A 26,634-nucleotide genomic window follows, 5' to 3' on the forward strand; every position below is an offset into this window, starting at 1 on the left:
ATATTAAACTCCTCAAAGTATGTCACAATAGACAGAACATTAAAATCAACTGTACTTTCCTCTTTTATGGATGTTATTGTGTGTGAAAGAGGAAATAATATTGGAATGAGGAACTTTTTTTTTGGAAGAATGCAATGATTCTATGACTTATGCAAAAATATTATACAATCATTTTTTGACAATGAATTGAAAAAATAGAGATGTGAGTTGGAATAAAAACTGCTTGTCAAGTGCACCAAAATTTTATTGGATCAGGTTGATTTTCCTGAAGATGTGTGCCGCTCCGTTTAGTTTCTTTTCTTTTCCCTGCAAAGAGGTGGTGCTGATGATGCTGCCTCTAACTGTGCCACTTTCAGGATAGCATAGAAACAGTGTGTCGGATGGTGGAGGCTGTCCGGAGGAGGTGGGGCCATTCCCCTGTGTTTACTGCCTGATGGAAAGAAAGAGGGGCAGAGCATGTTGAAAATGAAAAGACACAGTCATGTAAAGGCTGCAGGAATGCAGTAACAGAGTCTAGAGCCTTTTTTATATATATAAAACAGGCTTTCGGATGGATTTAGAAGGTAAGAAAGCCAGAATCTTAATCAAATACAGCAGTTCTTGTGGATTTTTCTAGTCAAATATGCTTTATATCAAATACAAAAAAATGATTTTAAAACTAGGTGCTTCATTTATCACTGGAATTATTTTACTTTTATTAAGGTTCTTGATGTACTTGTAACAGTACTGCTTTTTCGGAGGTTTTAATCCCCTCCTTGTGCATACCCACCTGAAACTGGAGAACGCTGGCTTTATTGGGCTCTTCAACATTTTTAACCTGTTTTTCTCCAGGTGTGTCCCATTTGAGGTCCCAGGAGAGCAGATGTTTGTGACCACTATCAAACATGCGACTGGACAGCCTTTACAGCGCGTGACTTTGCTTTTTGAAAATCTTCATCATGGGTGCGATGTGGAATATAGATTTTTTCCTCGTCTTTTTTTTGACACCAACACTTCATACATTAGCCTTAAATGGAAACAATGCCAGAAACTCATCCCAGAGAGGCACCGCAGAGTTATTTCTAAATCCAACCTCACACAGACCTTATAGATCGAATTTAACACCAGATGATCCCAACTATGGACCCGTGGGTGTTCCAAGCCAATCTCTGAGTTGGCCCTCATCACCTGAGGATATAGACAGACAGGGTGTTATTGGTGAATACACAGAATCAGAGGAGATCACTGAGACATCTTTTGAAAATCATTATGAGAGGAGACTCACATGGAGGCCAACTGAAAGTCCAACTTATAATATTACCCCCAGAGAGAATATAGAAACAGTAGTGTTTTCCCCAGAAAAAGCTACACAAAAACCTACGCCAGAACAAAAACTGAATTTTTGGTCAAGAAAGAAAATGACTGGATCCATTTTATATCCAACACAAGCCAGTCAGAATGAAATAGCTGTGACAACTCAACAAAATGGCAGGACATTTAGCCATTTGCCTTTTTTTCCGTCTACTCCATGGCAAAGAAAGGCACTTGAGATAAACCCAAAATCAATGGTCGGTTCTACGACAAACGCAGGGTCCCCGAGTCCCCCAGCATGGATCACAGAGGTTTCTGTTTCTAGACTAGGAGGACACAATGGACTGGACGATGGCACAGAACAAACTTTACACAACGTGACTGTCAGCACAAAGTCAACAAGAGGTAAGATGCATCTTCATTTGTTGTATGAGATTAGAATGTTATTTAGATACTTGACATTTATTTCAAACTTTTGTCTTTTCAGTTATCACAGGAAAGGCTTATGACTCTGTTTCCAAGTCCGTAGCACTGCTTTGTTTTATCTGTTCCATTGAAAAACCTTTGTTTTTTTTTCTCAAAAGCTGCATCCCGACTCTACTTATAGGCTTTTAACCCCTCCTTTGAAGTCCTGTCTGTCTCTGTTTAATGTGTTCTACTCATTTCAAGCAAATTATCATTTATTTTTAATAGTCTTAAAACATTTACTTAGCAGATATACATATCTCACCTCCAAATGTGGGATGTTTTGGGGCATTCAGGGACAAATAGTGCAGGTAGTGACATTCACTTGCTGAAGTCAGTGTGTTTCAGAACCTAAAGCGTAAAGGAAGGAGAGATTTTGCTTAATCTTATCTAAAATTCCAAGATTGTGAGTAAATCATCTGAGCAACTACATCAAAATAGGAAAAACTGCCCTTAATTGGTTTATATGAAACATTAAAATCACTTCTTTTGCAGAATGTTTGTTTGCTGAGTCCATATTGACTTTAGTAGCTTCACTGCTAATGGAAGTCCAAAAGTAGGACGCATTCCATTTATAGCCAGCAGGTTACCTGATTCCTACAGCTTCACATGATTCAGTATAGAGGTCATTTCATCTCAAAATCTAAATGTCAGGTGATCAGGACACAATGAATCTAGACCATGCTTCGGAGTTGTTTTAAACATAAAAACCACAATGAGGTCAGTATTGGTTAATCAAAACACCTCTCTCACACACATGTTCACACCCCCGCACTGTGTGACCCAGTTAGAGCCTCACCATTTAGAGCCAGCTCTCATTTACAGTACTGTGGACTAAATTTGCACACAACTTATTCCAGCATGCTTTTCTTTAAGAAATTAGGCCTGTCTGTTTGATTTATCTTGACCTAAATTTATTGCTAGATAAAATGTTTAAACACAAAATTTCCAATAGCCGATAAGTACAACAATTATTTAGTTATTTTTATAAAAATGTATATTTTCATGTGTCTACTCATTGTGACCTTAATATATGCAATAGATCAAGATCAAACATTTCTTTTCAAATGTGTTTACTTTCAGATGACTCCTGGAATAATAATCTGCATGCTTCAGAAGCCACACCCACAGTTTTCTTGGATAGTAACAACAGCACATCGGTCACTCCCTGCAAAACAACAAATCAGTCTTGGACTCCTCTCGACCTAGAAGATTCAACCCAATCTTTGCACCCCTTTCTGGCTCTCGGCCCTCCCTTAGTCCCTCTGTACTCAGACTGGAACTCCGCCCTTGCTACATGGGGATTTGCATGGGAAGCACATATCTATGGTCTGGGATCGATCTTCATTCTGTTTTGTCTAATCTCTGTGATCTCCCTGTTAGGCTTGCCCTTCCGATGCCCCCCAGGAAGCCTGTACATAACTATGCTGCACTTCTTCATTATGGCATTTGCAGGGATTCAAGCTTTCTCCTTGCTCTATGATGCTTACAGTTCTCAGGACCGTCTTCCCCCTGCGGTTGCTCTGCTGGTCTCAGAGCTACCATTGCCCTGCTTGATATCAGCCTTCTCGTTTGCGTTCCTCATTCTTTCATCACACTTTCGTAAACGTCTTTCACTGCCACTTGCTCTTTCTTGCCCATTCTCGATCTTGCCTAAACCTTGTATCCTTCTATGTGCATCATTTTTTAACTTCATAGTCTCTCTGGGGTGTGTTGGTCTCCTTCAGCTCTTCCATTCTCTGCCACCTGTTCTCCTGTTGATCCCTCATGTTGTGTTTGTTTGCCTTTGCATCATTCTCTCATTCTCTTACCTTTTCCACTGCTGCCTTACAAAAATAAATACCAAGCATATTTACAGGCTGAATGACAATGCAGAAGAGGGAAGATCTCCTGAATTGATTCGTTCTGTAAAAGTTACTTTTTCCAGATTGGAGGACTGGAAAAGAGCAACTGGAGCTGGAATAGGAACCTCAGTGTGCTTATTAGGATGTGGAGGCCTTCAGCTTTATGGGATATTGCATGCTTTTGGTGTTGGTGGGGTTAAAGGCTATGGCTTCCAACCCTGGCCCTGGTGGGGCTACCATTTAGGATGTAGACTATGTGAGTCTGGGGTGTGTCTTGGTTTGTCTATAATTGGCACACACTTTCTTTTCTGCCACAACTCCTCAACCAAGACTTTAACCAGTTCTCGACAGGGGTCTTGGTCTCGCCTGTCCTGCAACTCGCCTTTACGAGGGCAGACACTGTCCACCCAGGATGAAGTAAATTCTCTTGTCCTCCCCTCCCAGGGTAAGCAGGACAAACTTGTGATCTGTGATCTCACAAATAAGCAGACAGAGGTTCTTCCACTTTGTTCAGAGGTTCTTGCTCCTGCAAATGGAGTTAATGGTTTACACCAAGCCCAAAGAACGCTACCTCTACCTACACCTCCAAGTCCACCACTGAAAGCCAAAAGCCCCATTGAGCCTCAACTGCTGTCCCTGGATAGCTTATGTGTGGAGACCGATTCTACCAAGGACTTTCGTCCCCCATCTCCCATAAATCTTTCCCGCAGTATTGACCAAGCTCTTTTCAGTGAGTCTTTATTTTCTCACAGTATTTTTGGTCAACAAAGGCTATTCCATTCCTCTTCAAGTGCTTCTTTGAGCGCTCCTGGACAAGGTACAATAAATCTTGGGCTTAGCTCTGTGGGACATGCGTTTTACAGAACGTCATCCTGTGGAGATGTTGAGCAAGAGAACAATGTGTCTAACTTTCAAAATTCCCTCCCACAAGGACATTTGACATCTCACAGCCATCTCACAGTTTCTCCAGAGAAAAATAACTGGAAGGGAAGTGACACAGGTTCAACCCAAGGGTTGTGCAGCTATCCCAAGGACAGTGGAAAGTCACATACTCATTCCTGGGGTAACAGGGGGCAAAACTTTGCACAAAGCAGTCTCCAAAGAGGAATCCCTCACTTATCTTACCGCAGGCATTACAGAACCCTGAGTCTGGCCTCCCAAGATGGTCAAGGTGGCGGGAAGTTAGCAGGCACCAAACACCTCAGTGAAAGTCGACAGCTGGAATGGGATCTGGCTGTACAAGCAGAGTTTGTCAATGTGTGCAAACAAATTGATACACTTAGTGTTTGCAGTGATACTATTGAATTGTAGATTTATTAAAAAAAAAAAAAAAGTCTAGTACTGGGCTATAGCTAACATGCTCCTGACTCATTCAAAGAAAAAGAGAATAACTCTTATCTATTAGCTAATGTCTTGATGTACGCCACATATTTTTTGTATATACTACGTATACTTTTAAATATTGATGTGTATTATGTTCATAGTTGTTTTTTTTTTTTCATTCTTACACATGTTTATGTAATGCCTGACTCTGACCTGTGCATCAAATTTACTGAGCAGAGTATGGGTTTGCTATCCTTTTCAACATGCAGGGGAGTGCCAGTACACTCAAGATTTATATTAACTTTTAAAACTGACTTAAAACTTGTCAAAATCTATTAAAATTCTTGCCTGTTGAAAAGTTTAGGCCTGTCTATTACCTTGAAAAAGATACAGCAGTTGTGGAAAAGGCATGACAAGCTGGAAAAGTAAAGTCACTGTTGCAGGATACAAAGACTTGACAAGCAAGGCAATGAAAGCCCATTATTCATATTACTATTTAAAATTGCCAGAAAAGTTTTATTAAAAGTTTTGTTTAAATGTATCTGCGTTGCTTGCTAAAATTGACCAGTTTTATTATATTTATTTTTGTTCATCCATTAATGGATTATGAACTGTTTGTTTTGTTCTATCAAAACTGCTATTTATAATCAAAGTTGCAACCACAATCTTAAACTATTCTAAGTAAATTTTCATTTATGTGACTGACTAATTCTCAAAGCAGGTGTTAAATATTTTAAATTGTTAACAGTTCAAACTTGAAAACAGCAAAGACTGAACTATGAAGTCAGGATACAAACAGCATGAACACATTAGAGTCCTTTTTGTTTGATTTGATTAAAACTGTGACTGAAGATATCTCAATTTTCAGCATGTATTCATTCTAACAAAAAAAAAAAACAAAGGGGAAGAACTATTTTAAATAAATTGGCACAATGGCAAAATCTTCTAAAATTTTTTTAATTTTTCACTCTTTACAGGACTTCGAAGAAATTCAGTCAATTCCAATACACAACAAAACAACAGAAGCTTTAAATGATCTGAGTTGAAAATAAACTCTTAAATACTTTTATCGGAGGAAGTTTTATTGAAATTTAAAAAGAAAAAAGAAAGGAAAACAAAGCAACTATTGACGATATGTATTATTGCACTTTAACTGACAACTTCTAAATCAATCTTTAGTAACTATGTCAAGTAAAGAGAAGGCTCAGTCATTGTTTTTCTCTCAATTTTCTGCCTCAAATATGATAGTTGAATTTAATCTAAGCTTTTTTATTCAAATGTGTCAAGAGCCCTGGGTTCCCTCTCAGTAAAACACCACAAAGCTTTTTTTGGTTTGGTGAACAATAAACTAAAATTGAGCAAAAGCATCAGTCTCTAATTTTGCTTAAACATTTGAAATTTACTAAAGCAGCATATAAGTCTTTTATTGCTCTAAATCAGTACTGCCCAAAAGCACTTGAGAACCATGTGCTTCTTTCTAAACCAATGACTTGTAAAAAAAAAAAGTCAAGATTACCCGCTCTTTAACCTTGATTTATGATGACAGCTTTAGACCAGCTACACACTGTAACCCTTATGTTTGACATCCCAAAAGCAGTAAAAAGCAGCGTGAGATTCTAAAGTGACGTTGTGTGGCTAAAACAGCAGCGTTGTGTTGGTGACCTCCATCACATGCGACCATTGCATCTGCTCAAAGCAGCTGGAGTTGGAACATTAGGTCCTGATCGTGCACCTCCTCTTCCTCCGGTCTCAGGGAAGTTGCTCCTTGTGACTACATTTGGAATACAAAAGATTGACAGACATGTAAATACATTTATGAACACCTCTTAAGGGGGACAAGACACGAGATAAGTGCGTGAATGTACTTACATGGCACAAAAGAATATCTAATTCAACAGTTCGGTTTGGAAAAGGACAGAAGGAAAGGAGAATTTAGGTGACGTGATTACAAATCAACCTTATATCCTGCAAAAGGCATTTACAGGATCCAGAAAGGTCACAGGTCAAACATACGAGTGAAGTCCATGAACTCCTCCTTCCATCTGAGCAGACATGGTTCTCTTTTCAAACTTCAGTTCTCCAGAATACATCATTGACCTGGAGAACAACACAAACATAACTGATTTACTGGAATCAAAAAAGTGTTAAAAAAACAAAAACACATAAATGTAAACTTACCGTAAGATAGACAAACTCTTGGCTCCTGTGTCTTGACAGCCATGCTGTATACCCGCAATAAGGTAAGGAACAAACTTCTGAATGGACCCTTTATCTTGCACCGATCCTGAAACCCCTTGTGCCACTTTCACCTTATCTCCCTCACTGCACAGACACGGGTCAATCAGCATCATGAGGGGCAAACGAGTTGTTTAAAGGCACCTCTATACCTGAAGTAACGCTTTTGACTGTTGTTTTTCTCCATGGCATCCAGAGAGCCCATGCCTCTGTACTTTTTCAAGCGAACACCATCTGAAAAGAAATATTCTCCTGGCGCCTCGGTGGTTGCTGCAAGCAGAGACCCCATCATAACTGCAGGCATAAAAAATATCAATAGAGGGAAGAAAAGGGTCATCATCCAGTGGAAAATTAAAAAATAGTATTTTTAACAACTGACTGCCTTTTTCTACCTGTAGATGCTCCTAGAGCGAGAGCCTTGACCACATGCCCCACTGTCTGAATTCCTCCATCAGCAATCACTGGGACCCCAAACCGCCTGGCGTATTCTGCAACCTTGTAAACTGATGTACCTTGAGGCCTTCCGCATGCCATGACTGAAAACCAAGATTAAAACAAAAGGCAAAAATATATTTCCAACATAGACAAGCCATTGTCTATTCTCGAGTGAATAAACTATTTTACATGTTTATATATGCTGTTAGAAGGGTATTTTTTGCTGATAGCAAGCAGACATTCACAAGATGCACACTTCAGTGTACCTTCCTGGGTGATACAGATAGAGCCACATCCCATGCCAACCCTGAGAGCATCTGCGCCTGCATCAATGAGGTTTTTAGCCTGTGCAGCTGTCACCACTAGAGTGAGACAAAGCAACAGAAAACAGATGATTGAGGAAGTGAGTTTTCTGCTAAACAAACTTGTTGCTTCACAACTCACCATTTCCTCCAATCACTTGAATATCAGGATGCTTCTGCTTAATATAGTTTATCATGCTTATTTGATAAACTGAGTTTCCCTGGGAAGAGTCCTGAAAGTAAAACATTTGAAAAATCAAACAAATTCTGTTTATCCATCCATCCATCCATCCATCCATCCATCCATCCATCCATCCATCCATCCATCCATCCATCCATCCATCCATCTTCTTCCGCCTATCCGGGATAGGGGCGCAGAGATGCCCAGACCTCCCTTGCCCCAGCCAATTCCTCCAGCTCCTCTGGGGGGACCCGAGGCGTTCCCAGGCCAGCCGAGAGACATAGTCTCTCCAGCGTGTCCTGGGTCTTCCCCGGGACCACCACCCAGGATGTTTACTGTAACATTAACTGTGAAGGAACATTGCCCATACAGAACTGTAATGTGTTTTACACCTAATTTTCTCCAAATTAAATCAATTTATTAGTCAATTGTTATTAAATGATTTTGCTTATTTATAGGGCTCATCAACAGATTTGATTAGTCAATTTACATTTTGGTTATATAGTCATTTGCATTCTAAAAAAATAGGCAATGTCCAATCCATCAAGATGAATGAAAGTTTGCAGCTAATTAGACTTGAAGGGATTTTGAAAATACTAAACAAAGGTCTTTTCTATTGAGCCCCACACAGTTTTTTCTTAAATGTATTTTTCAGCAGTAGGCTGCATATTGTATACTCAAACTAATATAAAAAATAAGTTCCAACAATTTAAGATAGATTACCTGAAATCAGCTTTGCAATTATGTATTAGTTTGTCATTGAAGTTATTTTTTGTTTTTGTTTTTAAACAGACATATGAAATTTGTACCGGTATCGTAATTACGTAAATGAATAGAGGGTGATAAATGCTTTGAATGCTTTTTACTTTAAAGATATATACATAAATACATACTTTTTTATAAACCTACCAAAACTACCACATCCACTCCAGCCTGCACAAGGAGGTCCAGTCTGTATTTGTCATCTTCCCTGGTACCAATGGCAGCCCCACAAAGCAGCTGTTTGCGGGAGTCCTTGGAAGCCAGGGGGTAGTCTCTGTTCTTTTTTAAGTCAGTTCTAGCTATGATTGCAACCAGCTCATCACTGTCGTTAACGATGGGGAGTTTACCTGCAGACCAGAAAGAAAAACGTAGACGACCCCCCCCCCAAATAAATGTCAAAGTCTGTCTTTTATGAAACAGAATGCCTTTCAAGATTTACCTTTTTTGCTTCTTTGCAGAATGTCATTAGCCTCTTTCAGAGTGACTCCAGCAGGTGCCACAACCAAGTCTTCTCGTTTAGTCATAACCTATATGAAGCAGCAAGTACTGGTAAGCAATGTGTCATTGAAAATATATCCATAGTTGGCATAATTCTTTGAACAAGGTTTTTAATAATAAACATTGTGTGCAAAACCCTATTTCTATTTATTTTGCTACCTAATCTGTAAAAACCAGTTATCAAAAAACCTGTTGGACATGATCTGATCATGACAAGTCTTGGCAGATCTTAGAAGCAAACAAGGCATAACATTTTTTACATTAAGCCTTACTTTTCCATCAGAAAAGGGGTTTAAGGGACTTTACAGTATAAACTCTTTGTCTTTTACCAGGCAGAACAACTAAATAAACGGGTCTGCAGCTGAGCTCTGCTTTTTTAGCATTTAGGGGTGAAGCACAGTTCCAAAGCAACGAAAAGGTGTTTTTCCAGATGTCATGATAAAGGCTCGAAACTACATGTCTAAAGAAGTGCTCGTATGTCTATGACAGGTTTACTTGGCTGTCCTCCAATGAAAAATATAATTTTCAAACATTTTCAATGAAATGGATCAGATCTTATAATATTCACAAAAACACAAAGCTAAATTTTAGATCTCATTCATGTTGCATGAACAAGTGTAAGTTTGATTAAATATTCTTTAAAACAAACAAAAAAAACATTTAAAGTTGCCAGAACTATGGCAAGTAATTAGTGTGGGGTCACTTACAAACCTGTTTTGATCAGATGATGTAATTAGGTTTTTAAATAAAAACTTACAGTAAACAGACAATGAAAGAACAGACATAAGGATTTTGGTACGCAAATCACTGTAGGCGCCATTCTCACCTCTTCAAGAGGCCTGTTGTGCTCCTTTTCAGACAAAAAATCGATATCTCTGGAGGTGACAATACCGACCAGTTTGCTGCCCATTTTTCCAGTCTCTGTCACTGGGATCCCAGAAAAACCATGGCGAATCTTAGCTTCCAGCACATCCCCAACAGTGTGAGTGGGACTCATTACTACTGGGTCTGTTATAAAGCCCTGCTCGAATTTCTGACAAGACAAAGAAAAACGAAGAACTTACTATGACAATGACATAAAACAAATAAGTATTGAGCGATAAAGAGTAAGGAATAATGTAGCACATTCATTTTAAACTTGCCAATGTCTGTCCATGTACTTAGGTGCTTTGACTTCTTACCTTAACTTTGTGCACCTCATTGGCCTGAAACTCAGCTGTGCAGTTATGATGGATTATTCCAATGCCTCCCATCAACTAAAACCAGACAAATCACGGAAGTAAAAAGAAAACATGAATAAAACACAGAAAATATATTTTATTATATCTGTGCATTGTTTGTACTCACTGCCATGGCAATGGCCATAAAAGACTCGGTGACGGTATCCATGGGAGATGAAATAAGAGGCGTCTTCAAGGTGATCTTTTTTGTCAGGGCAGAAGTGAGGTCCTTTAAACAGGGATGGATTTTGAGGTAGATGTTAACAAAAACAAAGCAAACTACTTCAAATATGAACAGTTTTTTGTACAATTGAGCTTTTTGTAGCAGCACAAAGATTCAGGCAGCCTAAAAAGACTGAGGCTTACTTGCTGGCATCACCTGCCGAGTCATGTGATGCAGGTGTGTGTCTGCTCTGAACACCTGGCATCCACAAATCACATGTGACCAAAGCCTGAAATTAATTTTAAGTCCCAGCAGAGTGGAAAATAATACATGGTTGGTAAACAAGTCTTCGCTCTTAGTAATAAGCTATGGACGGATGAAAAGCAGCTAAAAAAGAATCCAAAGCATGTTGGATAAAATCAAATGAAATTTGAAAACTTTTTTACATGAAAGGGGAGAGCAAATTTGAAGTCCAAAGTAATGCAGGACTTAAAAATAGTAGAACGGTGTAAAATTAAATTTGAGACATGCTGCTTAAACATTGTAAAAAAAAAAAAAAAAGCCTACCACTTCATCTGCAGTAAAATCTATAAAACCAGGGAGAATCAAGAAGTCACTGAAGAAAGAAAAGAAGAAAACACTATTATATCACATTTTTTAAACGGTGCAGAGAAAGACTTGTTCAATATTTAAGTATTGTATCAAATATGTATATCTAAATGTATGCTAGGGATGCCACAATTCTCAGTTTAAATCTGAAGCAATGTTGCACCACTACACCAAATCGTGGGGGAAGTGAATTGTAGCATCCGCACTGCACACCCGGTTGTTTACGTTGGAAGTGTTAAAAATGCATTGTGTTAAGGATTAATTATTTTTTGTTTTATTACATTACAGGAGGCTTAGTGGGAGGCACATGAAATATTTTTCTTCATTGGTGATTGCTTATAAAAAATGATTTTTTTTTGGATAATTTTCTTTTACAAAATGAAACAAAATGATGGGGAGAGTGAAATGTTGCATCCCCCAGTGTTAACCTATGTTAGAAACATTTCTATTCACTGGGGGGGAGTATATTATAATTAGTATAGTTTAAGGTTAACGGTACAGGTTAAGTTCAGTGATCGGAGTTGTTAAAGCTAACAGTTAAGACAAAAAAATCTGCCCACATTTCAACCCATTGCATTTATCCGTTGCTCACTAATAAACCCAACAAAGCTCCCATTAGTAAAACTACTCTGACATCCATTAACACACTGACACAGGAACACACACACTTTAGCTAGATGCTTTTAAGCTTTTACGTTTTTAATACTTGTGAAGTGAAGCAGATGTGATATCAGTGCTATTTTAGGAACATTTAATGGAAAACACTACATTAGTCATAATTTTTGCTTAATCTATATGCTTTTGTGGTTGGTACAGCAAAGTTGACTACAAAATATTATGTATAATATATGTTTTACTGTCTTACTTGTATGTCAGCCCATCACAGTTCACAAAAAGCTGTTGTGCCGTGAGTCCATCTTCAGGTACATAACCTGTGCCTCCACTGATCAGATAATCTGCCATGCTGAAATGTGAAAGTAAACAATTAATTGCATAATTTACAAGTGGTAACACTTTTTTTCTCACATCAAAATGTTCCATATGGACTGAAAAGACATCCGTTCTCATGTTAAATGTGGCTTAGTTTAATTCAAGAACATCATATACGTTTTTATTGTATTATTTTGTATATATATTAAATTCCTGATTTTACATTATTTTATATGAGCAAAACATCTTGAAATTGCTGTTAGTATAATTGCATTAGCAACAAACCAGCTTTAACTCACAGGTAAAGGTTTATCATGAACCAGTTTATCCCTTGGCCAGAACAAGGATGTTGTTTGCCCTTGTCTTTATTTGTTTGACCTGTGCTGTGGCCAGATCAGGAAAGGAAAAAGGAAACACTGACAAAAGGAGAGCATCCATGTCAATGGAAACTGTCTTACACAGGTGCATAGGTAAGAGGATTTGGTCGGCTGCCGAGACTTGAGACAAATTAGCTTTTCAGAGTAGACAGTAAGTGCTCCTAAAAAGTGACAACATATCATGTGTTGCTGGTTATAAATAATTTAGAATGCTTTTTACTGAGTTCCTGGGTGACATACAATAACCTTAGTAATTTGGGGGAATAAAATACCTTCAAGTAGACCAGGAATAGTAATAGATGTGTCTAAATACTGACCTTTCTGGCCCGTATCCAGCTTGGATGCGTGTGGCGCTGTATCTCTGCGCTGCCGTCTCATGTCCATGTGAGGTTGGGTGGGCATAGGTCACACATGGATGAGAGGGATCCCCTCCTCTGTTTGAAGCGAATGGCCAAGCTGGTTCAGTGTCTCCTACAATCCTTCTATAGTCAATCTCGTAGTTGTCCCTTTCTCGTCCAAAGTGCTCATAATCATGACACTCCATTTCCAGGAAAATCAGTGTGCTGACCTCCACAGGTCGGTCCTCACTTCATACAAACAAACTTCCTCTCTCTGATATTCCCTCCAACTCTCAGTCTCTCCTCAAGCAACTTGTTGCCTACAGGTGTACAGCCAGCATTGCTAGTAAACAGTGTCCTCCGCAGATCCCCAGAGACTCAATTTGCTGCTCACCTACAAGCACTGATGAGCACAAAATGCTTTGAGCGCATATTCACACCTTCCAGACACACACAAAGGACAGTAGAAAGCTTACTTGCCATCACCCCTGTTGTCTAAGAGACCAGTTTGTAAAAAAAGAAAAAAGTTGACACATGTTAAGTTTTTTAAAACAACTAGCATGTAAAAACACATCCAGATGGATTATCAATGAATCCTTTAACCAGTGCTGTTAGAAGATTTATATCCCAGCATGGCATCACATTTCCTTATTCCTTAGGCTCGAGAAACGATGGTCAGTGAGAAGGTGAGTCAGGTCTAGATAAGCCAGCAAAGACAGAAACTGGACCTGGTTGGTTGGTTAGTTCATTGGTGGAGGCTTTTCTCCACTCAGGCTGCTAAGCTTAATTGTGCTTCTGACTGCAGCAGACGTCACTCTCCCACAAAGAGGATTGGGATTATTAAAGTGGGGTGGAGTGAGATGGGCGTGTGGAGTGGGGTGGGGTGGGGTGAAGAAGTAAGACTAAGGAGGAAACAAGTGTGAAAATGTGTATGTTTACCGCCTGTCAGAAGACACAGCTTTGATAGAGGAAATCATATCGTTATCCTTTAATGGTTTAGTTGGTTATCTGTGTTTGAGGATCTGAGCATGTTCTCACATTCATTTTAACTAAATCCAAACAGCTGCCTCAGTTTTGCAATTTGTGAGCATCTGAAATCCCCAGTGCGGTATTTCTTTTCTTTAGATACATTTTTTAAATGTTTATTTTTATGAATGAATTTAAAGCCACAATTCATTTTGTCACTTGGATAATTACTCAATGACAGAAGTGACCAATTGACCTATATTTGAAAATGGTCAAGGAGAGTAATTTGTCTCCTACCATCATCCACAGGTGACTGACCTGAAAGTAATTGGGGATTGAAACAGAAAAGCCTCTTATAAAGTCTCTCTCTCCCTGTGTTTTTCTCTGTTGTGTCTCTCGCTTTTGACCTGTCTGCCCACTTATCTTCATTGAACAGGGTAAAAAAAATTAAGCACAATGGGTAAACAAATATTTTTTTTAATGGGAAGTTAAAGGAAACTGTACACACTTTGAGAAACTTAAACTGTTTCATGCAGATTTATAAGCTGTATTTTCTACTTTAAAGACCCAATATGGTGGGGTTGTTAGTTTGGGGTTGTGAGGTGGGGTTGTAAGTTTGGCGCTGTAAGCTCACGGGAGAGAGTGTAAAAAAAGGAGTGGTGGAAAATGGGGCTGGCTTACTCTGTGCCAACAATCCCACCCACAACTCAGAGGCAAAGGTCTGATGAACTGCTGCCTCTCTGCAGAAACTATGTCCTAGAAAATGACACCTTATTTATTTATTTTTTTTGCCTTAAACAGCATAATCATAATTAAAAGACCTCTGGTAACACTTTTATCATAGATCAAAAGATGATTGGAGTGGGACTTTAACAGAGGAGCAAAGTGCTTTATGGTAAGGAGTCCCATTCATCTATGCACACACACATTCACACACTGTTGGTGACAGAGCTGCCATGCAAGGCGCTAACCAGACCACTAGGAGCATTGTGTTTTTCAGGTTCTTGCCTAAAGACATTTAGACACATGGGCAGATAAAACAGAGGAGGTTCTCACAAGCCCTATTTTGTTAGTTATGTCTAAAGTCTATGGGATTAACGCCAAATCGAGTCCCAAGTCTTTTGCTGGAATTTTAAGTCAGTTTTCAAGTCCTAAAACTTTAGATAAAAAAAACCATTTTATTTTAATAAATTGTATCTAAAATAACCACCACACAATGAAGCTGTGGGAAAGAGTAGTGGAAGCCAGGCTTAGGAAGAAGGTGGAGATCTGTGAGCAGCAGTATGGTTTCATGCCCCGTAAGAGCACCACTGATGCCATTTTTGCTTTGAGAATGTTGATGGAAAAGTACAGAGAAGGTCAGAAGGAGCTGCATTGTGTGTTCGTAGATTTAGAGAAGGCGTATGACAGGGTGCCGAGGGAGGAGCTGTGGTACTGTATGAGGTCGTCTGGAGTGGCAGAGAAGTATGTCAGAGTAGTTCAGGACATGTATGAGAGAAGTATGACGGTGGTGAGATGTGCTGTAGGTCAGACAGAGGAGTTCAAGGTGGAGGTGGGACTACACCAAGGATCAGCTTTGAGTCCTTTTTTGTTTGCTATGCTGATGGACAGGCTGACAGACGAGGTAAGACAGGAATCTCCCTGGACAATGATGTTTGCGGATGACATTGTAATTTGCAGTGAGAGTAGAGAGCAGGTGGAGGAACAGCTAGAGAGGTGGAGGTTTGCTCTGGAAAGAAGAGGCATGAAGGTCAGTCATAGTAAGACAGAATACATGTGTCTGAACGAGAGGGATCAAGGTAGAAGCGTTAGGTTACAGGGGGCTGAGGTGAAGAAGGTGCAGGAGTTTAAGTACTTGGGGTCAACAGTTCAGTGTGATGGGGAGTGTGGAAAAGAGGTGAAGAGGCGAGTGCAGGCAGGTTGGAGCGGGTGGAGGAAAGTGTCAGGAGTGTTGTGTGACAGAAGAGTGCCAGCAAGACTCAAAGGAAAGGTGTACAAGACAGTGGTGAGACCAGCTCTGCTCTATGGGTTAGAGACGGTAGCAGTGAGACAGAGACAAGAGGGTGAGATGGAGGTAGCGGAGATGAAGATGTTGAGGTTCTCCTTAGGAGTGACCAGGTTAGACAGGATAAGGAACGAGTACATCAGAGGGACGGCTCATGTTGCCTGTGTTAGGGACAAAGTCAGAGAAGCCAGACTGAGATGGTTTGGACATGTTCAGAGGAGGAATAGTGGATATATTGGTAGAAGGATGTTGGAGATGGAGCTGCCTGGCAGGAGGGCAAGAGGACGGCCAAAGAGGAGATATATGGATGTCTTAACAGAGGACATGAAGTTGGCTGGTGTTAGGGTAGAAGATGTCCATGATAGAGTGAGGTGGAGGACGATGATTCGCTGTGGCGACCCCTGATGGGAAAAGCCGAAAGAGAAAGAAGAAGAAGAGTATCTAAAATAACTTGTTAGAACACAATAACAGGCAGTTGGCATTTCTATATTCTTAAAGCAAAAGCATTTTATGGAGGGCTTTTATTATTTGATCTGATAGCAATGGTCTGCAGACAAAAATTGAGAAAAAACAAATGAAAATTGTACACAAGTCCAAGACATTAAATCAAGTTTCATATCTCAGGTCAGAGTTTCAATTCCAAACCACACACAAAGCAAAACCTAAAGAACCCATTTTAGATATATGTAAAATGTCATATTATATGAGTAGTACATTCCTTTCACATTACAAAAAAAATTGCATACCAGTAGTTTGATAAAGAAGATATATCATTTGGTTTTTCTTGAAAACTTTACTTATAGTACCAGGTTGACTCTGAGAAGAAGATTTATGGGAAAAGTGATTTTCACATAATGTGTCATAACAGTTGACAGGAATGTAACCGGAGACACACTGCAGAGCATACCACAGTTTCTGAACAGGACCATACACCTCAACTTCACCATGCAACATGTATAACATAAACTGGCTCAGTTTTTTAATTTTTTAATGCACTTGTATTGACTATTTTCTCAACATGTGTGTGAAGAATATTTAGAAACTGCCTTTAACTTTTATTACACTAATGGTTTAAACTTAATTCACTGAGCATGTATTGTCATCTCAAAATTATATTACATTTGAAGAAAGCACAGCCAAACTATTGTTCTAACAGTTTCTTCCCATACTCCCTCTTTTCTGTGCATGTTTTCTGCTGAGCAGGCCTCAGACTTATCTTCACTTTAGCCTTGGAGCTTCTCTCCACCAGTAACCTGTGGGCATGTTTTTCACACGAGGTCCATCGGACGATCTTCTGAATATGCAAATGCAGGGTATTTATACCAAGCCCATCCCTGAACTCTTTGGTTCGGACTTTGAATGTACCATGTTCATGTCTGTCCCCTTCGTGTTTGTGCGAAGTAAAACCTCCACAAAAGCTAAGTAACTGTCTCTGAGTCATTGTTCATTCATTTCTGTGTGCTGGAAACTGAAAAGGGAACGAACCAACCTAATATTTTTATTAATACAGTCCTTTCTAGAAAATCCAGTTTCCTCACATTTGGTCCTCGCACACAGAAATGAATGAATAATGACTCAGAGACAGTTAATTAGGCTTCTTTTCTGATTCTCCAAGCTTTTTCTGCTGATTAGATTCAGTGCTGGAGGATCCATAAAAAGGGTTACTTGGGTGGGAACTCTGGTTTGTGATTGAAATTGAGAAGCTGGTTCTCAGGACAGCCACATCCGCAAAGGGGCCTAGCCTTTTGTAGAAGCATGGTGTGGTCGATGACTTCCTGAGAACGTTGTGGCTGATCGTCATTCATAAACCTAGAAAAGATGGGTGGGACTCATTCACAAAATCTCACTAAAAAGAAAAAAAGCACATTGATCAGGTCCAGAAAGCTTTTCATAAAGTTTGGAAGTATGTGGAAAGTCAGGATCAGATATAAATCAAGTATTTGGATAAATGGGTTAAAGATTATGGATTTCATAGAAAGTTAAGCAGCCTCAGAGTGCAGGACAGAGCAGAAGGAGGGGGAGCAGCTTCTCAGATCAGAGTGCGCGTGCCCGAGCCTGCAGACAGGCTGATGAGGACTCGCAGAAAGGAGGGGTGATTTCTCCATTGTAAGCAGATATAACAGCTTTCTCTGCTCTCCGAATAATGATAGGACGTGTTTTAGTGTGTATTTTAGTGTTTAGGATATGGACAAGGGTAGATGTTCAGGAAAAGTTATAGAAAGTCTCATTTCTTACAAAGCAGCCGTGGATCAGTTTGTGCAGGACACACCTCCCTCTTGCATAAACATGATCAGACTCAGATGGCGGGTGCCGCCTTTCCTTTTTTAGTTCACTTTCCCCTGCTCGTAAAAAGTTTGATTGCAGTCTTCTGACCCCACTGATCAGGTCCCTGCATTTCTGCTTGTAAATCAGGATTGACCCCTTAAAAGCATTCCTGAGGATCTCTGGTTCACTGACTCGCCCTTACATTTTTTTTAATGGACATGTCTGCTAATCTTTCTAAGTTTCAACTCTCAGGGCAATAAGTGCGGTAAGACTAAACTCCAGCTGGCCCAAGCACAGGTTAAATTTTTCGGGACATTTAGTTTCTGTTTCTAGCAAAATTATTTATCTCCTTGGACCTCACCACCTTATCTGATCAGCCCCCCACCTTTACTCACTCGCTGTAAGCTGCAGCTGCTTGCGCGGCTGATAGTTGAAACACTGTGAACTGTGATTCTCTTGTGCGAATTCTCCAGAATCACATGCAGTATGCTCCACTCCCTTCCGTCCAAGCATTACCATTAGTCAAACTGTTATCAGCCTGTTCATGCTGCTGTTGAAATGAGACACAGTTCTTGTCTGTTTCACTTTCAAGGTGTTTTTTCACAATTTTTATTTTTTAATTTTTATTTATTTTATTTTATTTTATTTTTTTCCTGATTTTTTTTTCTACTCTCATGCCTGGCTCTACTGACACCAATGATGATTTACATGATTGTTTGAAGAAAGCTGTGAGAACAAAGGAACGCATTGAGTCTGCCTCCAGCTCTCTCCTCCCCACAGACTCTGCATCCCCACCAGAAGGCCTCTGTCGGTGACCGGGTTTTCCTGCAGACCATTTATCGAACTGATTGGTCACACCCGAGGTGGACAGGACCCTTCAAGGTTCTCCTCACCATGTCAACTGCAGTACACATTGCTGAACGACCCTCCTGGATTCACGTAAGCCACTGTAAATTGCTGAGCGCCTACGAGACAGACATTTTGAGACACATCCCTGGTTGAAGTCCAACTACGGAGCCGCCGCAGTGTGACACTACTCCTGGCGAGGGGAGCTCCCTGATGTGTTTCCTCTAGCGCTCCTCTCTTCCAGCTACAGTGAGCTTCGAACCAGCTAACATGGGTCCAGCTGTTCCTCGTGGTTTCATCATCTCACTAACATCATCAATGAGGTCAAGTCCCTTAAATCACAAATTTCTTCTCAGATGACTGACGCCTACTGGTCTGGGTCCCCACTTTATTGGTTTACTTCTGGTGGAGTGTACTGATAAAACTAGTCACTCCGGTCCTCTGTGTGTTGTTTTTCTTTTTTCTTTTTGTCACCTGTTTGATTCCATGTGTCAAATGAATGATCGCTGTCAGGCCTCTGCCGACTCTATCGGCATTATGCCAACAATTAACCTAATTCGCATCCGCTCGTGGTTGAACCTGGTCTTTACAGATTTATTTTATTGTTTTTATTTTGTTTGATTTGATTTTTTTTTTTTTTATATTCCTAATTTTTTAATTTGTTTCTTGTTCTATGTAAATTTAATTAATGATTTTGTGCCGAGGTTTGGACTGGTGATGCATGCATATCCTTAGTGATGGCTGCTGAGGGGCACAGAGCCGTTGATGAGTTTTGCTCTCCCTGATCGCTCAATGAATGTTTCACACAGATGGTATAAGTTTAGCCCTGGAGGTTTTCGCATCAACACTCATGTATCACCTACCACCTCTGATATGCTCATTTATTTACGTTGATTTTATGTTTTCTTTTGAATTTACCTGTACCTCTATACTTGTTTTCGATGCAGAGCCGATATGCTGCCTATACTGAAAATCTTCGTGAAATGGTATATGGTTGATGATGACAGGAGTTCTGCTGACTTTCCATATATAATTTTGATATGACAAACAGGGGGGTATGTGAAGAATAGTTAGAAACTGCCTTTAACTTTTATTACACTAATGGTTTAAACCTAATTCACTGAGCATGTATTGTCATCTCAAAATTATATTACATTTGAAGAAAGCACAGCCAAACTATTGTTCTAACAGTTTCTTCCCATACTCCCTCTTTTCTGTGCATGTTTTCTGCTGAGCAGGCCTCAGACTTATCTTCACTTTAGCCTTGGAGCTTCTCTCCACCAGTAACCTGTGGGCGTGTTTTTCACACGAGGTCCATCGGACGATCTTCTGAATATGCAAATGCAGGGTATTTATACCAAGCCCATCCCTGAACTCTTTGGTTCGGACTTTGAATGCACCATGTTCATGTCTGTCCCCTTCGTGTTTGTGCGAAGTAAAACCTCCACAAAAGCTAAGTAACTGTCTCTGAGTCATTATTCATTCATTTCTGTGTGCTGGAAACTGAAAAGGGAACGAACCAACCTAATATTTTTATTAATACAGTCCTTTCTAGAAAATCCAGTTTCCTCACAATGTGGAAACTACGGAAATATATAAACACGTTTAGTCTATTATATTGATGCACATGCTTGTATCTTACTGATCAAAAATGCAATGTATGTATGCAATGTCACTGAAATGTATTCAGCACACAAGAGTGGCATTAAACAAACTGGTAAAAAAAAATATATATATATATATATATATATATATACATTTTCGGCATCATCATAATCAAAACACCACTGGAAGTGCTTTTAAAGAAGATGATTGGTGTAGATCTTTATTTGCAAGATGAAGCATGCATAGATTGAGGGTATACACAAACATTTTCAGGAAATCAAAACATGTACTCTTGATTCCTTATTTCTTTTTCTTGCCGTGTATTGGACTTTCCTCTAAGACTAAGATAAGTTTGAAGCTGCTTATGCAAATGGGGAATCCAGTTTCGCAGTAACAGGCATGACGCTGCAAAACTATTGTTTTATTTTAGGGATGTTCCTGCTCATGCGTTGTGAGCAACTGACAAATTCAATGCTGTGATATTTTCTCTTTATGGGACATGGATAGATGGTGGAAATTGTCTTTATTTATAACACATGCAGTTTTGAAATACCTTAATTTAAAGCCTTTAACTTATTGTATAAGTTCGCAAAATATTAAAAATATAAAGATTATTGCAATAGACTTACATTTTCATATACATATATTTGGGTTTTAATGTCAGCTTTCAGTCAATGATGAATACAAAATTAAGACAGTAGAGTGTAAAGGTCTGTTAGTATTTGTATTTCCTTGTCGAAATGATTTCTTGGAAATTCATTCATTTTTCATCTTCTGCCGTTTTATCCCTTTCGGGGTCACGGGGCTGCCGGAGCCTATCCCGGTTGCCGGAAACTGTTTTTATAAATGTTTTAACCCATAAGAACCCATTGTGACATCAGTGTGACAGAGAAACATCAAAAATGTGTTTAGTGGGCCACTTGGTCTGTCATGTGTCACACTTAATTTTCCCTTTTAGGCAAATTAGGTCTGGTCATGACAATCTGGTCATGACAAAGACGAGGCTTGTGTTATACCTGTTTTATCAGATCTAATATGTTAAGATTCATAACAGAGAAATGAAGGAGAGCTGTCTGTTTAACAAGAAAACATGACCAAAACAGCCTGGCAAGTTAGGGCATGTTTCAGTAAAAACGCACATAGCATTTCTCAGATTGTTCTTCCCACAATTTCACTTTCAGATTAAAGTTTGATTTATGGTCTCTCTAAGTAAGTACTTTACAAATTGCATACTTCTGAACTGTGTTGGTTTAGAAGTCTAAATGGACAACTACTTTGTGACTTCCCAACAAAAATTCTCAATTTGTGTAGTGTACGACACTTAAGCCAAATTTATATACCGGTATATGGCGTCTTCAAAGCCAGTTTAGCTCGTGCTGGTTTGCGGCGCCTTCCGTCCGTGAAACCTGGGTTCGACTCCGGGCTGCTCCCTGTTCCCTTCTCTACCTCTGTGCCGGTTCCAAGCCCGGTTTGAGAAGGTTGCGTCAGGAAGGGCATCCGGCGTAAAACATTGCCAAAATTTACTATGCGACTTGTTCGCTGTGGCGACCCCTGATGGGAGAAGCCGAAAGTGGAAGATATGGCGTCTTCAAATGACCCGAGTGAAACAAGGCGCTGTACGTAAACAGCTCAAAACATATAAAACAACAACTAAAAGGTTGAAACAATTGAAGGTGAAAAAATAAAAAATAAGTACCATAAAAACATGTTAAAACATGTGGCATTTTTCTCATAATGGAGAACAAATATAAAAGAATTTAAGATTAAAATTCCTTTTTTTTTTTTTTTTGTGATAGTTTAGGAGCTTATAAAAAGCATGCAATTTGAAAAAGCTCTCAGTTGGGACGCAGTAATTAAAATGGGCGGGCCAAAGTCTTCCTGCTCCGTTCCATTCTGATGAGTCCATTTGCGACAGATAGACCTAATAACGTCTTTGTTCTCCTCGTCTGAGCTGGTATCTGGCTCAAAATTGTACAGCTGGATAGCAACAATATTGCTCACTATTTTAGCAACACCCAAAACATTAGTGGGAGTGGGGTTTCTCCATGACAACAGTCCCACCTTCGGGCGAATTTCCGATGAACTACTACTACTCTGAAGAAACTATGTTCTAGAAAGCAACACAGTTTTTTTTATTTTTGGCTAGAAACGACATAATCATAATTAAAAGACCGCTGGAAGTGCTTTTACAAAAGATGATTGGAGCGGATCTTTATTTGCAAGATGAAACATGCATAGATTTAGGGTGTACACAAACCCTTTTTGCTAAGTTATCTGCAAAATCTGTCATAGGGAAGTACTTGTGGCTTGTCTCCTTGCGTACCCACAGTTCAGAGAGCATGACAGGAAAAGAAAAAGACTTCCTCATTTAGTGCCTGGAACCAGGAAATCTGTCTCCGAGTTAAACCAACACATTCCAAATAGGGCCAAGGTTTAAGTTGAAGTTCTAAAATAATACAATGGAAATCCATGATCTCACAGCAAAATAACAACAAACGTGTTTCACAAAGTTCACAATGAAGTGTGACCCATTTAAATTCAGGAAGGAGGCTACTTCCTGTTTTCACAGTTTCAAAGGGCATGGTTGTGGTTTCATTTTTACTTTCTGTTTTTAGCAGTCAGCCACAGCAGTTTCAGCCACTTCACAAAGCAAAGACAGCGGTTATCCAAACATCGAATCAGTTAACAGCCACAACATTGGTCAGAACTTGTACATTAACCTTACTGAGATGGCGGTTGAGAAGAGAAAAGGTAAGCTTTGCAATAAAAAAAACAACGCACAGCAGATGTTAGTTCAGTGCGAAAAAGAGGAGAGAGGTGGGTAAAGAGAACACTGTCCATTGTATAAAAATATGATTCTGTTTTCTTTTCGTTTTAGGCTCTTGTGGGTTCAAGGTGATGGGACTACTGAACCCTAAAGCTTTTGATAATGAACACTTAGAAAAATGGGAGTTAATTGGCATTGGGGGATTTGGTCACGTTTTCAAAGTCAAACATAAAAAAATGGGGCATGATGTGGCCATTAAGCTGCTTGATTCTTCTGATTGGTAATTCAACAACTTTCTGGATACAGTATTTGTTTTAAATTTCTTGTTCTTTATTTACAATATCATGTAGCAACAGACTGCAATCTTCTTCCAGCCTTGACATGGAAGGGGCACTGTTTAAGGAGGCCAAGTATCTTGAAACATCATCATCCGACTATGTCCTGAGGATCTACGGAATTTATGAAGGAATCCCCCCTTTCTCTAAAGCAAAGTTACAAACCAAGGGGATAGTCACAGAGTTCATGCGAAGAGGATCTATTGAGACCCTACAGAAGCAACTGAATTGCACTCCACCAGTGCCTCTAGCCTTTCGTTTGGCTCATGAAGTGGCTTTAGGAATAAACTTCCTCCATTCGATGGGTATTTTACACCGTGATCTAAAGCCAAGCAATGTAATGCTGAGTGAAAGCCTTAATGTAAAGGTAAAACACAGTGACGAAAAGTGTGAGTTTATAATGATACAATTATTTTTTAAATTTCCACCGTTGTATTTTGTAGCTGGCAGACTTTGGTCTGAGCACACAGTCTACCAGTGCCAACACCAGCAATGAAGAAAAAGCAGCACATGGAGGCTCACTCAAGTACATGCCACCTGAAGCTTTTGAAGCAAACTATACACCTTCACGTTCCTATGACATTTACAGGTAAATGTTCAATCAGACCTATTGCAAATGTTGTTCACAAATGTGCTGTTTGTAACTGAAATCTGCTGTTTTCATTTATCAGCTTTGGAATCCTTGTGTGGTCCATCTTTACTGGAGAACAACCTTATAAAGGTATAGATTTAAATGTACGGTTAACTACCATCCTCATTCAACTTACCTCTAATTATTCATTGTTCTGGCGATAAGATGCCTTGGAATTTGTGGTGAAGATGAAAGTACCCGAGGGCCAAAGACCTCCCCTTGATCAACTGTTTGTGGAAAATAAAGAACAGTTGGAGGAGCTGAAAACCTTCATCTGCCAGTGCTGGGAAGGGGAGCCATCAAAGAGGCCAACAACTAAAAGCATGTATTCGTGCCAAACATAAACATTTTTTCACAAGTACATTTTTAGGACAATTGTAGGTAATACTTTCTTTTCATTGCACTTAAGGGGTAAGTACCAAGTAATATTCAAGTGAACAAACCTAGGATTTAGTAATGAAATTACCATGTAGTTGAGTGGAAATTGGGCTGACTTTCTTTTACAGACCAGTTTCATTGTACTTAAGGGGTAGTTTCTGTGGTAAAATCATGGTTAATACCATGAAACATACGAGTGCAGACCTAAAGGTCAAGGTCCTTTATTTGTACTTACCTTGTTCTTTCATGTGGTAAGTACCACAAAAGACACCTTTGCACAACATGTTAGTACCCAATAAGTATATTATAAATACCCAGTATCTACCACATATGTATGAACCAAATAGTACCACAGAAATACACAGTAAGTACCATGTAAGTACAGAGTAGACACATAAAAGTACCATGTAAGTACAGAGTAGACACATAAAAGTACCATGTAAGTACCCAGTAAGTCACATAAAAAGTACCATGTAAACACACTGTAAGTACCCAGAAAATTCCATAAAAAGAACCATATAAATACCCCTTAAGTACACTGTAAGTACTGTACTGTAAAAGAAAGCGTTACCCAATTGTATTACTAGTGTTTTTTCAACATGTGGAAAATGCCAAAAATTGTCCAGTCTAAAATTTGGATGCAAATGTTTGCTGGATATTGCTCGTAACATGTATTGATTTTTGTCCTATAGAATGCATTGGAGTCACTGAAAAAATGTATTCAATACACAAGAATGGGATTAATCATGCTGTCTATCAAGTCTTTGAAAAACTGGTAAAAACAAAGTTTAAAAAAAAAAAATAAAAATAAAAAACAGGGACTGATGAGTCAATACTTGTTCTTAATCTTCCTGGGTATGGCATGCACTGTAGGACTCAGTAAAGTCTGAACCTCCTGAAGCAAGCGTGGAACCCAGTTTAGCTGAAGCAACAGGTATGTTGTTCAGTTTTATTTTTATTATATTTTAATTTGGCTAATTTCTGCTTATGCCTTGGGAGCCACTGAAAACTAAATAACAATATGTTTTCTTGTTAGGTAATGGGGAGAATGGTGTAGATCGCCCTGGGTTTACAACACAGGTAGTTTTAAAACACTTTGTCTAAAGTTTTAAACTAGTTATACAAGCTTTCAGAATTTGAATATTAAAACATATGTTCTCTGTTGACATCAGCTATCTGTAGCTGATGGCAGAAAAAATGTGGATCACAAAGGTCTGTCAGCATTTGTTTTTCGTTTTCAAATTAATTTCTTTTTAAATTGTTTGGATATTTTCATAATACTTTTTTTTTTTCAAACAGCAAACTTTGTTGACAGGAACAGAGCAAGTTTGATCAAATCCACCACCAAGGTGATGGAAATAGTTGAAGAGCTTGGAGACATGGTTCAGCCAGAAGCCTGTTCATTCATCAAAGTACAAAAAACGAGCCACATGCAGATGACAGAGCTGTACAGCGGACCATTACATTCAGGAGGGAAACAGGTTAAAGCAGCATTTTATGACGCCCTCAAAAAGCATGAGCCACAACTGGTTAAAGAACTTGGTACGATTTTCCGTGTTTGTCCCATTTACCTGTTTGTCTTTTACAAGTCATTCAAGGTATTAATTGTGCTTTCTCTTTCTCAGGTAACAGTTTTAACTGATGAAAATTGTTTTATTTTTCATGAACTAAAGTTGCAGAGCTTCTCCAAGATGTTCCTTTTACTTTTAACTACTGTGGATCATCTTTAATAAGTATTTTTGTGTTCCAGATTTGAAAAATGCATCAATAAATTCAAACTGAACTTTTTGCTACTGACCGATTGTCCTGTTTGCTGTTTAAGTAAAGATACTGGAATCAGAATCAGACTCTGGGTAAGATCAGT

At 39.2% G+C, this 26,634-nt stretch overlaps 3 protein-coding genes across 4 annotated transcripts; 2 read left to right on the forward strand and 1 right to left on the reverse strand.

Annotated features, from left to right (window-relative positions):
* The first annotated feature begins 232 nt into the window (after positions 1-232).
* Positions 233-5,855, forward strand: LOC105354297 (proline-rich transmembrane protein 4-like). The gene is made up of 3 exons (XM_011476599.3): positions 233-563; positions 832-1,695; positions 2,839-5,855. Exons 2-3 carry the CDS (start codon positions 939-941, stop codon positions 4,908-4,910), a joined length of 2,829 nt encoding a protein of 942 aa, XP_011474901.1. The 5' UTR covers positions 233-563; positions 832-938; the 3' UTR covers positions 4,911-5,855.
* Positions 5,856-5,863: 8 nt separating this feature from the next.
* On the reverse strand, positions 5,864-13,760 carry LOC101157210 (inosine-5'-monophosphate dehydrogenase 1b-like). Its single transcript, XM_004069679.4, has 16 exons — positions 12,952-13,760; positions 12,193-12,291; positions 11,286-11,334; positions 10,683-10,784; positions 10,517-10,591; positions 10,162-10,368; positions 9,277-9,364; positions 8,985-9,184; positions 8,037-8,127; positions 7,859-7,954; positions 7,550-7,693; positions 7,310-7,451; positions 7,101-7,244; positions 6,936-7,019; positions 6,792-6,808; positions 5,864-6,693 (listed from the first exon to the last, which is right to left on the reverse strand). The coding sequence occupies exons 1-16, from the start codon at positions 13,176-13,178 to the stop codon at positions 6,590-6,592; spliced, it is 1,869 nt and encodes a 622-aa protein (XP_004069727.2). The 5' UTR covers positions 13,179-13,760; the 3' UTR covers positions 5,864-6,589.
* Positions 13,761-22,453: 8,693 nt separating this feature from the next.
* LOC101168038 (receptor-interacting serine/threonine-protein kinase 3) lies at positions 22,454-26,568 on the forward strand. Of its 2 annotated transcripts, XM_011476213.3 has the most exons (12): positions 22,456-23,410; positions 23,538-23,706; positions 23,801-24,128; positions 24,205-24,350; positions 24,433-24,482; positions 24,558-24,713; positions 25,463-25,545; positions 25,644-25,704; positions 25,807-25,850; positions 25,943-25,982; positions 26,070-26,312; positions 26,396-26,568. In XM_011476213.3, the coding sequence occupies exons 1-12, from the start codon at positions 23,389-23,391 to the stop codon at positions 26,410-26,412; spliced, it is 1,359 nt and encodes a 452-aa protein (XP_011474515.1). In that variant the 5' UTR covers positions 22,456-23,388; the 3' UTR covers positions 26,413-26,568. The 2 variants fall into 2 exon arrangements, with proteins under 2 accessions (XP_011474514.1, XP_011474515.1); XM_011476212.3 differs by having other exon boundaries at positions 22,454-23,410; positions 26,070-26,568.
* Positions 26,569-26,634: the final 66 nt, after the last annotated feature.

The sequence above is a fragment of the Oryzias latipes genome, chromosome 6 (assembly GCF_002234675.1).
Source record: "Oryzias latipes chromosome 6, ASM223467v1".
Taxonomy (NCBI): Eukaryota; Metazoa; Chordata; class Actinopteri; order Beloniformes; family Adrianichthyidae; genus Oryzias; species Oryzias latipes.